General features: G+C 26.9%; 1 protein-coding gene across 1 annotated transcript in view; it reads left to right on the forward strand.

The window, feature by feature from the left end:
• LOC129616765 (uncharacterized protein DDB_G0283357-like) overlaps positions 1-8,293 on the forward strand; it is a 28,205-nt gene extending 19,912 nt beyond the window's left edge. The window contains exons 4-5 of the mRNA XM_055532335.1: positions 4,085-4,434; positions 5,100-8,293. Of these exons, the coding sequence (XP_055388310.1) occupies positions 4,085-4,434; positions 5,100-8,071 (3,322 nt within the window). The 3' untranslated portion in view covers positions 8,072-8,293. The remainder of the gene's footprint in view (positions 1-4,084; positions 4,435-5,099) is intronic.
• The last annotated feature ends 7,227 nt before the right edge of the window (positions 8,294-15,520 follow it).

Genomic DNA, 15,520 nt, shown 5'->3' on the forward strand with positions numbered 1-15,520 from the left:
CAAAAAAGAACAAAAATAAAATGACGGTGTTTTATATTAATATTATAAAAAAGCTAAAAACGAAACTAAAATATATTTGTATACAAAGATCTTATTAATTATTTAAAAAAAAATAAATTATTACTATATTTTTGTATAAAACAAATAAACAAAAGAATTGAAATTTGAAAAAAACCAACAAAATTAACACATATTTAAAAATGAAAATTAGAAAAAAATATAACAAAATATTTTTTTGGAATTTAATTATTAAAGAAAATAAATAAAAAAAACTATATATATATATATTAAATGGTATGTACAATGATTCTTTATATATATATACAAAAATGGGAAAAAATTAAATAAATTATTTTTTTAAATGCCTCTTATTTCAAGGATCCCTCACTCCCGCCCTATCCCGCCTCTTTTAATTTGATTATTGTTTTTTTTTTATGCGATACCATTCATTATACTAGTAAATGGAGGTTGTTTATATTTTATATAATATAAAAAGAAAGCAAAAAACAAAAAAATATTTGAAAGAGAAAAAGAAAAAAAATGTATTAATTAATAACTATATTATAATACTGTATGTAATAATATTAAAATGATTAAATAAAATAATTTATATAAAAAAAAAAACATTTTTATATTTTTTTTATTTCAAAATAACAAGAGATTTTCACAAAAACTAATTAGTTAGAATTTGGCGTTCTTAATCTGCTGAATATATACCTTAGTAACTAAAAAAAACTAGTTTTTCAACAGCCATCGTTTTTGATAATAGCAAAATATAAAATAGTTTTTTTTTCATGTAGCAATAAAACATAAGCAAATAAATTGAAATGTCTTCTAGTTCAATTACCGCAGCTTGTATTTAAACTTTAGAAAAATTTTGGTTAAAAAAAAAGTAATTTATTTAATCATACAGAATTTTATGAATCAGTATATTCAATTTGTGTGAATCATTTTTCTCTTTTGATCATCCCAGATGTATGCATTCAAGTGATATATTTTAGTACTAACTTTATTATTTTTTCACCACATTTAAGTAAATTTTCACTTAATGTGGTAGATAAAAAATAGTGATATGATTTAAATTTGTTATTTTATTGTGAATTGGGTGTAAACTTAAATGATTTCTGATAATAAATTTAAAATAACAGACTACATACATTTATCCAAAAAGAAAACCAAAATGCTGAAATATTAATATGAAGAAATAAATACATACATCATAGTGGACAGTTTTTAAAATAAAAATTTTTCAAATATATAGTATATAAAAGACACCAACATATTTTGTGTATTCATACAAGCTAAATGTGTTTAGAATAAAATTCTACAGTGAATATTATTGTTTCTTTTATATATCTACTGTAATATAGATGTCTCTGATTTTATATAAAAAATATAATAATTGTAATATAGATGTCTCTGATTTTATATAAAAAGATAATTATTATATTATAGACTCCAGCCAATTTTGTTATTATTTTTTTTTATCATATACATCATAGTGGACAGTTTTTAAAATAAAAATTTTTCAAATATATAGTATATAAAATACACCAACATATTTTGTATATTCATACAAGCTAAATGTGTTTAGAATAAAATTCTACAGTGAATATTATTGTTTCTTTTATATATCTACTGTAATATAGATGTCTCTGATTTTATATAAAAATATAATAATTTTAATATAGATGTCTCTGATTTTATATAAAAATATAATAATTTTAATATAGTTGTCTCTGATTTTATATAAAAAGATAATTAGCATATTATAGACTCCAGCCAATTTTGTTATTATTCTTTTTACTATGTCTATGACAACATTTTAAGGAGGATATAATTTTTAGTATAGCTACTGCAAAATAGATGTCACTGCTTAAAATTCAATATAAAGTATAAATTTTTCTTAAAGATATAATTATAAAATAGCTGAGTTCATTTCTTTTCAAAAAGCAATAAGGACATGCATTCTCATCATTCTTATTTAACAACATTATGCTAACGTTACTGAAATGTTGTAGGTAAAACAAGCGAAAAGAAAAAAAGAGAAAAAAAAAAAACATAGTATTACGAAATGATTGTTTTTTCTTCTTGTTCTTTACAAATAGTATTACTTGCATTATGCACGTGTTCTTTACTGTTGTATCAATAAATTTTTTATTAAATGCACATGTTTTCTTTAGTTGTTATGCATATACAATTATTATGTGTCACCTGAAAGCTTATTTATTGTACATAATCTAAAATACATGTGTAACTATTACATTGAAAAAAAATCTATATATATGTACATATATATATACATCCGAAATTATTATAAAAATTGTAACTATAATAGTTAATCGGTAGATACTTGGGTATTTAGACATTTTATAACATTTTTACTAATATGTCATTACATGTAATGATATCAAATACATAAAAATAAAATTCGAAATACATATGTACATATATGATTGCGCATCTATTATCATTCTACATACATTTTATATGAACGGGATACATAAATTTTTATAATTGTGTTTTTATATTTGAATTACGAAAAGTAATTAATAGAAATTTAAGTGGGAAATTCGACACGTGAGCTCAGCTTAAGAATAATTTGAGATTGCAAAAGAATTTTAGGGTAAAAAAAGCAAAAATTAGTTTTTGAATTAGATTACTTTTCTTGGCTTTTTTTACATTAATTTTGTTGTTGTTGTTTTTGCTGCTGTTGTGTTGTTGTTCTTTATTTATTTTAGTTATTGTTTTTATTTAGTATTAGTACTATTATATATATATATGTTTTGTTTTTGCTGCTGTTGTTGTTGCTTTTGCTGCTGTTAATGTTGTTGTTGTTTATTTATTTTGATTATTGTTTTTATTAAGTATAAATACTATTATATATATGTTTCTTTTTTAATTTAACAAATTAAATCACTTTTTTTAAAACTTTTTATTAAACTTAATACATATTTTGTCATAAACACTTATTTATCTAAAATTTTATTTTGGTACTAAGTCGGTTCTTTTTTCAATTATGTACTTAATTAAGGTCCTCCTAAACTTTTTTATATAATTGTTACTTTCTAAAGTAAAGAGCAGATTATTTAACAATTTAAGATCGTTATGCAGTAACATATTTTGTGTTTTAGTTTTGTTAGACAAATTTAATCCCAAATAAAAATATTTCTTAAACAGTAATTGTGTACATTTTCGACATAAATTTATCTGTTTGTTAAATATTTTGGTAGCATTTTATGTTTTATTTTAAAAATAATTTATATTTACATGATTACTAATACTTATTAATTAAAACAACTGCATGTTGTATTAGTAAGTCAGTATATTAGTGTAATAGGCACAATACCTATTTATACATGTTCTTAAGATTGTGTGTTTCAAATGAAAAATTGCACGTAGCATCTGAATGTAAACAATACTTATTAATTATGTGGATTACAGTATAAAGCAATGTGAAGAACAATTCGTCGGCAATTTCTCCATACATCTGTAGCTCAGTTGGTAGAACGACCTAGAAAGTGGTAGAATACTGGTTCGGGTCCTGTTCGAGAAGAAAAATTTTTTAATTTTTCTGTCTTTACTCATTCCTTTGATTACGTCACCCATCTGCTCTGCAGTTGTATGAAAAAATTTCCATCGAGTTGATATTTTAAGAACTTTAATTCTTTATCTTCATTTCTATAATTTTCATTCTCTTTAACAATTGTGACTATTGTTTCATAATCGCTTATATTTAAATTATTATCTACTTTAGCCTTGATATTATATTTGTAATTTACTACATAACATAGTTTGTGAGTGACTTAGAGTTTTTTACTTTTCTAGTATGTTCATTTATAACTTGCTATTGTTGTTGCTGTAATTATTGTTGAATTAAAATATAAAATAGATGAAATTGATGATCGAAAAATGACTTAAACACATGAAAAAAGATATTTATGTCAACACAATTGTTTAATTTGATTAGATAAATAATGAAAAAATTAGAAATATGCGTCTTTGCCTAAAATTTTCATTTTTTTAACATAATAATTTTAAAAAAAATGTTATAAAAAAATATATGGTTATATGCACCTCCTTTTTATAATAATTTTTATTTTTTATCTATTGCAGATGTTTTAAGAGAAAAAATAATGGTGGCGGAGTTTGTCGCCCGCCAACATCATTCTAGTTCCCCTGTTAACGGAGAAACACCAGCTCAAAATTATTCTAATACACCGTTATCATTTCATAACAGTTTGAAAGGAACACCATTTATTAATAGTGGTAATAGTAATACTTCATCATCATCACCAACACACAATACAAATAACAATAAAAGTAATAGTAATAATAATTTAAATAACAGTGACTCAGGAATAATATCAAATATGCGTATGACACATTCACCAGCGTTATCAATTAATGGTAACTCAAATGGATCAAATTCAGGTAAATTTTTTAGAAAGATATAAAAATTTTACAAATAAAAAGAGGGTTTTTTTGTTAATGTAAATGGAATTTAGAGCTACGTAATTATGTTAGAGTAAGGTTTCCTCACATAGAGTACATTTGATATTTTTAGGATGTGGAATGAATTACTAGAGATGATCCCAGCACACCTTCTTTCAAACGTTGATCCATGACGGGAGGAAGGTTGTGCGGTTTTATATCCGCGTTGGGTGGGAGAGGGTGCCTTGCGGAGTCTCGCACTGATTCGTGTTAAAAGGATGTTTGGTCTTGAAAGATTTCATTAGCAAATGCCTTAAATTACATCGGTACAGTTACCCCAATTCACAAAACTACAAACTAGGATATGAAAATGGGAGGGAAAAGATGGTAAAAGAGTTTGTCGGAAATTCTTTTAAGAGTATTAGAAATTACATTGGAATCCTCGGAAGAGGATCGGTACAGTCACTCCAATTGACAAAACTACAAACAAGGATATAAAAATGGGAGGGAAAAGAAAGTAAAAGGGTTTGTCGAAAGTTCTCTTAAGGGTATTAGAAATGAGGTTGGAATTACATAATCTATTTGCAAATAATTGATCATATCTTATGCATATTTAATTAATTTTATTTTTTTTTTTAATTTCTAATTTTTGTTGTAAAATTAAGGACATGGATTATTATTACCGAGATCACCTATGTCTCCTATGTCACCACAACATGATAGCTATTCACAAAGTAATTATGAAATGAATCAATTAAAACGTAAAGATTTATTTACGCAACGTAAACAACGGGAATTTATACCAGATAATAAAAAAGATGAGAGCTATTGGGATAGAAGACGTCGTAATAATGAAGCAGCAAAACGTTCACGTGAAAAAAGACGTTTTAATGATATGGTATTAGAACAACGTGTTGTTGAGTTAACAAAAGAGAATCATGTTCTTAAAGCTCAATTGGATGCCATTAGAGATAAATTTAATATATGTGGTGAAAAATTAGTTAGCGTTGACCAAATATTAGCAACATTACCAACAAGTGAACAAGTTTTAAGTATTACAAAACGTGCTAAAATATCAAATACAGTACCACCAACAATTATTTATCCATTATCATCAAGTCCAATTTTAACATCTGTTATACAACCATCATTACAAACAAATTCTTTAATAGATAGTAATAGTAATAATAATAATAATAATAATAATAATAATAATAATAATAATAATAATAATAATAATAATAATAATAATAATAATAATAATAACAATAATAATAATAATAATAACAATAATAATAATATTAATAATAATAATAATAATAATAATAATAGTGGAAGAGATAGTAACATTCCAATTGGTAGCTCGATAACAGCAACAACATCATCTTTATTAAATCATACTACAAATATATTATCTTCCTCATCTTCATCGTCATCCTCTTCTTCTTCATCATCATCTTTATCAACAGCTTTACAAAATCAACCAACATCATCTCAACTAAATTCACCTATTGGTTATATATCATCACGTTCTTATTCAACAAGTACAACAATAAATCAAAAGAATTTAAATAATAGTAATTCAACTTCACCTGGACTACAGCAACAACAACATTCAAATCAACCACATCCACTGCAACAACATCAAAGTATACTATCTTGTGACAGTACTTCTTCAACAAGTTATTCTCATCATCATAATAATAATAAAAATAAAGTAATATATCATCAGCAACAGCAATTACAATCAAATCATCATCATTTTCATCATACTAATTGTAATCATCATGATGATAATATCTGTCATCATATATATAATAATAATAGTAACAACAACAATAATAATGGAAATCAAAATAATTCTAATTCATCATCGAATATTAGTGGACGTTTGGAACGTAATAGTTTTCATCACCGTCCAATATTTGATCAAAGAAATGAAAATTCAAATAATAACAGCATTAACAGCAGTAGTAATAATGGCAATTTATCTTCTGCTCCAACACCATCATCCACATCGCCATATGATCATCATTCTATATTTTCACATACAAATCATCATCATTTGTCTGGACATTTACCATTCTCTGGTAATAATACAACAAATTCTGGTACTATAATTAATCCAAATAATATTTTATTATCAAATGATCAAATTGATATACCAACTGGATCAACATCATCAATATTAAATCGTGCGATGTCATCGCCGAAATTAATAATTAAAAATAATTTAAATAATGGTACTTTAATTAGTTGTAATAATAACAGCTCTGCAACACCTTCATTATCTTCGCCATCATCATCATCGTCAACTGCATCAACAAGAGAAATAAGAAATAATGGTATTAACAATAATAATGGAAATATAACATTAGGAAATAATAATAATCCGCCACCTTATATTGAACAATATGGTCTTGATGAATTAGCAACAACAACACCACATTTATCTTCACACCACAATAATAATAATAATCAAAATCATCACCATCATTATCATATTCAACATCATCACGATATACATGATCGAGAATACAATGATATAATGAAACATACAATTAATTTATCATCAAAAATAATAACACCCGGTACAACATCATCATCAACAGCAGCAGGTACAACAAATATTGATTGTAATAGCCCAACATCATTAATTATCGGTTCGTCATCATCATTATCATCATCACCGTCATCAGTATCTGGTTCATCATCATCACCAACATCAGCATCAGCTGTTGCAGCTGCAGCAGTTGCATCAGCAGCAGCTGCTGTTGTTGCTGCTGCATCAATACATGGTGTTGTATTAAATGGTAATAATGTATTGAATTTATCACGTCGTAATGTTAATAACAATGACATGGGTAATAACAATAACAGTTCTAACATGAATGAAATAAATAATAATACAAATATTTGTATCAATAACCGTGGTAATAATAATAATAATAATAGTAATAATAATAATAATAATAACAATAATAATAATAATAAAAATAATAATAATACTAATAATAATAATAATAATAATAGTAATAATAGTAATAATAATAATAGTAATAATAATAATAATAATAATAATAATAATAATAATAATAATAATAATAACGGTGGTTCAACATCACCATGTGATTATTTATCACATTGTAATGTATCATCGAATACATCAAATGATGACGATAATGAAACATGTGGTGACAATTTAGTAACAGCTGTTGATTTACATAATAGTTTGCCACTTAAATTACGTCATAAATCTCATTTGGGTGATAAGGATGCAGCAACAGCACTATTAGCATTACAGCATATTAAACAAGAATATTTACCATCATCACAATCAAGTCCACCATGGGATAATGAAGGTTCAAGTGATGAAAGAGATTCTGGTATATCAATTGGTACAACTGAGTGGACATTACATCATCAACGCAAAAATCTAAATAGTAGTAATAACAACAACAATAATGTGAATAATAATAATAGTAATGGACATATAAAAAAATCTTCTGTGATAAGTGATAAGGAAGAAAATATACATTTGAAATCTCAATTAGCAAGATTAGAATCAGAAGTGGCTAATATTAAAAGTATGATGATACTTGGTACAACGAATGTTGTTAATACAAATTCACAGTAAGCACAATAAATTAAAAAAAAAATATAAAAGTATTTAAAAAAAATTTTTTTTAAATTTTACTAAATTTGAATAAATTTTACTTACACATTATTATTAATTTTATTATTAATCTATTTATACGTATATATAACTATTTTGTTGTACCTAAAACTAACATATTATAATTTTTATTATGTACTTTGATTACAATCATTATAAATACTTTTACCATAATATTTTATATAACAAAAAAAAAAATTTAAATTTTCAAAGGTATACATTTTTTTTTATTTCACTTAATATAATTATATATATATGTATATATATATACATACACACACATACACACACGTATATATATATATATATATATATATATATATATATATATATGTGTGTGTGTGTAAACATTATATATATATATATATGTGTGTGTGTAAACATTATATATATATATACATATATATATATATATATATATATATATTTTTAATAACTCGGTTGCAGAAAAATTTTAAAGTAGAATTTTCTTAAATAAATATATATATATAGAAACATTATATATATATATATTTAGACTTTTAATAACTCGGTTGCCGAAAAATTTTAAAGTAGAATTTTCTTAAATAATTTTTTAGGAAAATTATATATACAACCCAGATATATCAATGAAGTTTTTGTCCAATGGCCTTATAAGGTTGGAAAGCTATTATATATCTCTAAAAGCTTATTTTAAATATTCGTAAAAATAATAATGTCAGATTAATGACACTCGACAGTCACATGCACAATTGTAGGTCAGACGTATCACTAAGGTCTTAATAAAATTGCATGACAGGTTCGGATAGATCGCACACAACCTAGCTGCATGAAATTTTTGCAGTCGTGTGCCAAACTTTATCCCAGTTATATCGTTGATGTTTCTTTGGAATAAATTGACTAGTTGTCATACAATTCCAGAAACTAATTTTAAATTTTCAGGAAAATAATAAAGCTAGATTCATGGTAACTGCCAATCATATGTTCAGTTATAGGTCATACGTATTCTTGAAATTTTTGTGGTATGACTTAATAGGTTCGGGTAGCTCTGCAACAATCTTAAAAGCTAAGTTCCTTAAAGCTTTTATGGAGTGGCTTGACAGGTTCAAGTAGTTTCTACACCACCTTAAAAGGTAATATTAAATATTTGAAAGTAGAATAAAGAATAGGGTAGCTCTCCAAAAAAATAGCATAATAAGAAAAATAAGCATAGAAAGAAAAATAAGAATAGAGTAGCTCTCCAACAATCTTAAAAGCTAAGTTCCTTAAAGCTTTTATGGAGTGGCTTGACAGGTTCAAGTAGTTTCTACACCACCTTAAAAGGTAATATTAAATATTTGAAAGTAGAATAAAGTTAGCTACATAAAATTTGGCGGTTATGCGTCCAATTATAGCCCATATATCCTTAGTTTTTATATAATTTCGGGTAGCGCCCTTACAACCCAAAAACCTTATTTTTATGACGTATTCAGAAAAATTGTAAAATAAGAGACATCGCCATCTTGTGTACAATAATAATTAATATAATATATATATATATATATATATATATATATATATATATATATATGTATACATGTTTATATATATATATATATATAAACATTATACATATATATATTTAGACTTTTAATAGCTCGGTTGCAGAAAAATTTTAAAGTAGAATTTTCTTAAATAATTTTTTAGGAAAATTATATATACAACCCAGATATATCAATGAAGTTTTTGGCCAATGGCCTTATAAGGCTGGAAAGCTACTATATATCTCTAAAAGCTTATTTTAAATATTCGTAAAAATAATAATGTCAGATTAATGACACTTGACAGTCACATGCACAATTGTAGGTCAGACGTATCACTAAGGTCTTAATAAAATTGCATGACAGGTTCAGATTGATCGCACACAACCTAGCTGCATGAAATTTTTGCAGTCGTGTGCCAAACTTTGTCCCAGTTATATCGTTGATGTTTCTTTGGAATAAATTGACTAGTTGTCATACAATTCCAGAAACTAATTTTAAATTTTCAGGAAAATAATAAAGCTAGATTCATGGGAACTGCCAATCATATGTTCAGTTATAGGTCACACGTATTCTTGAAATTTTTGTGGTATAACTTAATAGGTTCGGTTAGCTCTGCAACAATCTTAAAAGCTAAGTTCCTTAAAGCTTTTATGGAGTGGCTTGACAGGTTCAAGTAGTTTCTACACCACCTTAAAAGGTAATATTAAATATTTGAAAGTAGAATAAAGAATAGGGTAGCTCTCCAAAAAAAAAGAATAATAAGAAAAATAAGCATAGAAAGAAAAATAAGAATAGGGTAGCTCTCATACAATCTTAAAAGCTAAGTTCCTTAAAGCTTTTATGGAGTGGCTTGACAGGTTCAAGTAGTTTCTACACCACCTTAAAAGGTAATATTAAATATTTGAAAGTAGAATAAAGTTAGCTACATAAAATTTGGCGGTTATGCGTCCAATTATAGCCCATATATCCTTAGTTTTTATATAATTTCGGGTAGCGCCCTTACAACCCAAAAACCTTATTTTTATGACGTATTCAGAAAAATTGTAAAATAAGAGACATCGCCATCTTGTGTACAATAATAGTTAATATAATATTATATATATATATATGTATACATGTTTATATATATATATATAAACATTATACATATATATATTTAGACTTTTAATAGCTCGGTTGCAGAAAAATTTTAAAGTAGAATTTTCTTAAATAATTTTTTAGGAAAATTATATATACAACCCAGATATATCCCTGAAGTTTTTGTGCAATGGCTTAACAAGTTTGGAAAGCTACTATACATCTCTAAAGGCTAATTTTAAATATTTGTAAAAGTAATAATGTCAGATAAATGATTCTTGACAGTCACATGCACAATTGTAGGTCAAACATATCACTAAGGTCTTTATAAAATTGCTTAACAGGTTCGAATAGATCGTACACAACCTAGCTGCATGAAATTTTGCAGTCGTGTGCCCAACTTTACCCCAGATATATCGTTAACGTTTCTCTGTAATAAATTGACACTTTTGACTAGTTATCATACAACTTCAAAAACTAATTTTAAATTTTCGGGAAAATAATAAAGCTAGATTCATGGGAATTGCCAATCGTGTGTTCAGTTGTATGTCACACGTTTTCTTGAAATTTTTGTGGTATAACTTAACAGGTTCGGGTAGCTCTCCAACAATCTTAAAAGCTAAGTTCCTAAAAGCTTTTATGGAGTGGCTTGATAGGTTCAAGTAGTTTCTACACAACCTTGAAAGGTAATATTAAATATTTGAAAGTAGAATAAAGACAGCTACATAAAATTTGGCGGTTATGCGTCCAATTATAGCTTATATACCCTTAAAGTTTTTTTACCCTTATATAATTTCTTGTGTACAATAATAATTAATATAATATTATATATATATATATATATATATATATGTATACATGTTTATATATATATATATAAACATTATACATATATATATTTAGACTTTTAATAGCTCGGTTGCAGAAAAATTTTAAAGTAGAATTTTCTTAAATAATTTTTTAGGAAAATTATATATACAACCCAGATATATCAATGAAGTTTTTGGCCAATGGCCTTATAAGGCTGGAAAGCTACTATATATCTCTAAAAGCTTATTTTAAATATTCGTAAAAATAATAATGTCAGATTAATGACACTTCACAGTCACATGCACAATTGTAGGTCAGACGTATCACTAAGGTCTTAATAAAATTGCATGACAGGTTCAGATTGATCGCACACAACCTAGCTGCATGAAATTTTTGCAGTCGTGTGCCAAACTTTATCCCAGTTATATCGTTGATGTTTCTTTGGAATAAATTGACTAGTTGTCATACAATTCCAGAAACTAATTTTAAATTTTCAGGAAAATAATAAAGCTAGATTCATAAAGCTAGACGTATTCTTGAAATTTTTGTGGTATAACTTAATAGGTTCGGTTAGCTCTGCAACAATCTTAAAAGCTAAGTTCCTTAAAGCTTTTATGGAGTGGCTTGACAGGTTCAAGTAATTTCTACACCACCTTAAAAGGTAATATTAAATATTTGAAAGTAGAATAAAGAATAAGGTAGCTCTCCAAAAAAAAAGAATAATAAGAAAAATAAGCATAGAAAGAAAAATAAGAATAGGGTAGCTCTCATACAATCTTAAAAGCTAAGTTCCTTAAAGCTTTTATGGAGTGGCTTGACAGGTTCAAGTAGTTTCTACACCACCTTAAAAGGTAATATTAAATATTTGAAAGTAGAATAAAGTTAGCTACATAAAATTTGGCGGTTATGCGTCCAATTATAGCCCATATATCCTTAGTTTTTATATAATTTCGGGTAGCGCCCTTACAACCCAAAAACCTTATTTTTATGACGTATTCAGAAAAATTGTAAAATAAGAGACATCGCCATCTTGTGTACAATAATAGTTAATATAATATTATATATATATATATGTATACATGTTTATATATATATATATAAACATTATACATATATATATTTAGACTTTTAATAGCTCGGTTGCAGAAAAATTTTAAAGTAGAATTTTCTTAAATAATTTTTTAGGAAAATTATATATACAACCCAGATATATCCCTGAAGTTTTTGTGCAATGGCTTAACAAGTTTGGAAAGCTACTATACATCTCTAAAGGCTAATTTTAAATATTTGTAAAAGTAATAATGTCAGATAAATGATTCTTGACAGTCACATGCACAATTGTAGGTCAAACATATCACTAAGGTCTTTATAAAATTGCTTAACAGGTTCGAATAGATCGTACACAACCTAGCTGCATGAAATTTTGCAGTCGTGTGCCCAACTTTACCCCAGATATATCGTTAACGTTTCTCTGTAATAAATTGACACTTTTGACTAGTTATCATACAACTTCAAAAACTAATTTTAAATTTTCGGGAAAATAATAAAGCTAGATTCATGGGAATTGCCAATCGTGTGTTCAGTTGTATGTCACACGTTTTCTTGAAATTTTTGTGGTATAACTTAACAGGTTCGGGTAGCTCTCCAACAATCTTAAAAGCTAAGTTCCTAAAAGCTTTTATGGAGTGGCTTGATAGGTTCAAGTAGTTTCTACACAACCTTGAAAGGTAATATTAAATATTTGAAAGTAGAATAAAGACAGCTACATAAAATTTGGCGGTTATGCGTCCAATTATAGCTTATATACCCTTAAAGTTTTTTTACCCTTATATAATTTCGGGTAGCACCCTTACAACCCAAAAACCTTATTTTTATTACGTATTCAGAAAAATAGTAAAGTAAGAGACATCGCCATCGTGTGTAAAATTATAGTTAATATAATATTATATATATACATATATACATATATATACATATATAATATAATATAATATATATATATATATATATATATATATATATATATATATATTATATAATATATAATATATATATATATATATATATACATGTTTATATGTATACATATAAACATTATACATATATATGTTTAAACTTTTAATAGCTCGGTTGCAGAAAAATTTTAAAGTAAAATTTTCTTAAATAATTTTTATGAGCATTATATATTTTTTTTTTTTTTTTTTTTTTTTTTTTTTTCCTTATTCACTCCTAGAAGGAGCATAGGGCAAGTGCATGATTTCTCATGCACTAGTTTCATAGCGTCATAGAGTTTAACTAGGTAGGTGACTAATCTGCCGTAGTTTTATTTATATTAATTATTTGAGGTTATTAATATTTACTGTTTATTTTTCTTAGTTTTTTTTTTAATATGGAATATTACGAATATTTGAAAATTACTTGTATAATATTTATTAGTATTGTATATTAAGTTATAATAATATTGAATATAATTTTTATAGTGACCTGACCGGGGTTTGAACCCGAGATCCTTCGGTTAAAGGACCGGTGCCATAACCACTGCACCAATGGTCAGATATGAGCATTATATATACAACCCAGATATTTCCCTGAAGTTTTTGTGCAATGGCCTAACAAGGTTGGGAAGCTACTATATATCTCTAAAAGCTAATTTTAAATATTCATAAAAATAATAATATGAGATTAATGACTCTTGGCAGTCACGTGCACAATTGTAGATCAGACATATCACTCAGGTCTCTATAAAGTTGCTTGACAGGTTTGAAAAGATTGTACACTACCTAGCTGCATTAAATTTTGCAGTCGTGTGCCCAACTTTACCCCAGATATATCGTTGGTGTTTCTCTGGAATAAATTGATACGTTCTGGTAGCTGTCATACAACTCCACAAACTAATTTTAAATATTCGGGAAAATAATAAGGCTAGATTCATGGGAACTGTCAATCATGTGTTCAGTTATAGGTCAAATGTTTTCTTGAAAGTTTTGTGGTATGACTTAACAGGTTCGGCTAGCAACAATCTTGAAAGATAAGTTCCTTAAAGTTTTTATAGAGTGGCTTGACAGGTTCAATTAGTTTCTATACAACCTAAAAAGGTAATATGATATATTTGAAAAGCAGAATAGAGTTAGCTACATAAAATTTGGCGGTTATGCGTCCAATTATAGTCCATTCATCTTTATTTTTTTTTTTATTTTTATTAATTGTGGCTGTCCATGTAATGTCGGCCGCAATTTGCTGGACCCTTCACCAAAGGTGTTTGGGTCGAATTACTAAGTTTAAAGAAAAACGATGAGATTGCGTAAAGTTAGTTCTTAACTTTCAAAGCATGAATAGACGATGATATTGCGTGTTGCTATTGTTGATTTGTGATGTACATTAGATGTTGTTCCATAAGTTGTGTGCCTTCAGTAAACGTGTGATTTGCGCCTGGTCTTGGATATGGTCAAGGTTTGGTTGTTTCGCATGTTGTTAGTATAGGTTCAACTGTGTATGAGGTTCCGCATGCGGTGCGTATCAGTCTGTTTGCGCCCGTAAAGTGATGTCCATGGGAGAACATGGTACATCCCAGGCGGAGTCTTGTAATATTGACCCAGGAGTGGCGCTTTGTGTCTTTTGTAGTTCTTATGTCTGCAACTTTTTTACATCCAAGTCTTCGGCACATACTGGACCTCATGGGTGCCACGTAGTATTTTCGTACTGGTACTATAAGGAAACCCACCTTGATTTCCTTTGGTGGTTCAAGGCAGTCAAAGGTTACCTGGATCAAGCCTGAATACACTTCCTTTGTGCATCCACCAACTTCAGTTCTTTTTTTAAATCGCCAGATTTTAAAACGTTATTTTTTTCCTTGAGCCCCTGGAGTACTTCGTCATCGGACATAAAGATTAAATATCTACAGAAGAAAGTTCCCCTGCAGGTGTTGAGACCTTCATTATATTCTGCTGTGATTGGTATGTCGCCTAACTTGTCCAGTTTTATTAACTTTTCTCCGATAATTTTGTTTGGCACCTCGATCACA

Source organism: Condylostylus longicornis, unplaced genomic scaffold (genome assembly GCF_029603195.1).
Source record: "Condylostylus longicornis isolate FDR11 unplaced genomic scaffold, ASM2960319v2 ptg000286l, whole genome shotgun sequence".
NCBI lineage: Eukaryota > Metazoa > Arthropoda > Insecta > Diptera > Dolichopodidae > Condylostylus > Condylostylus longicornis.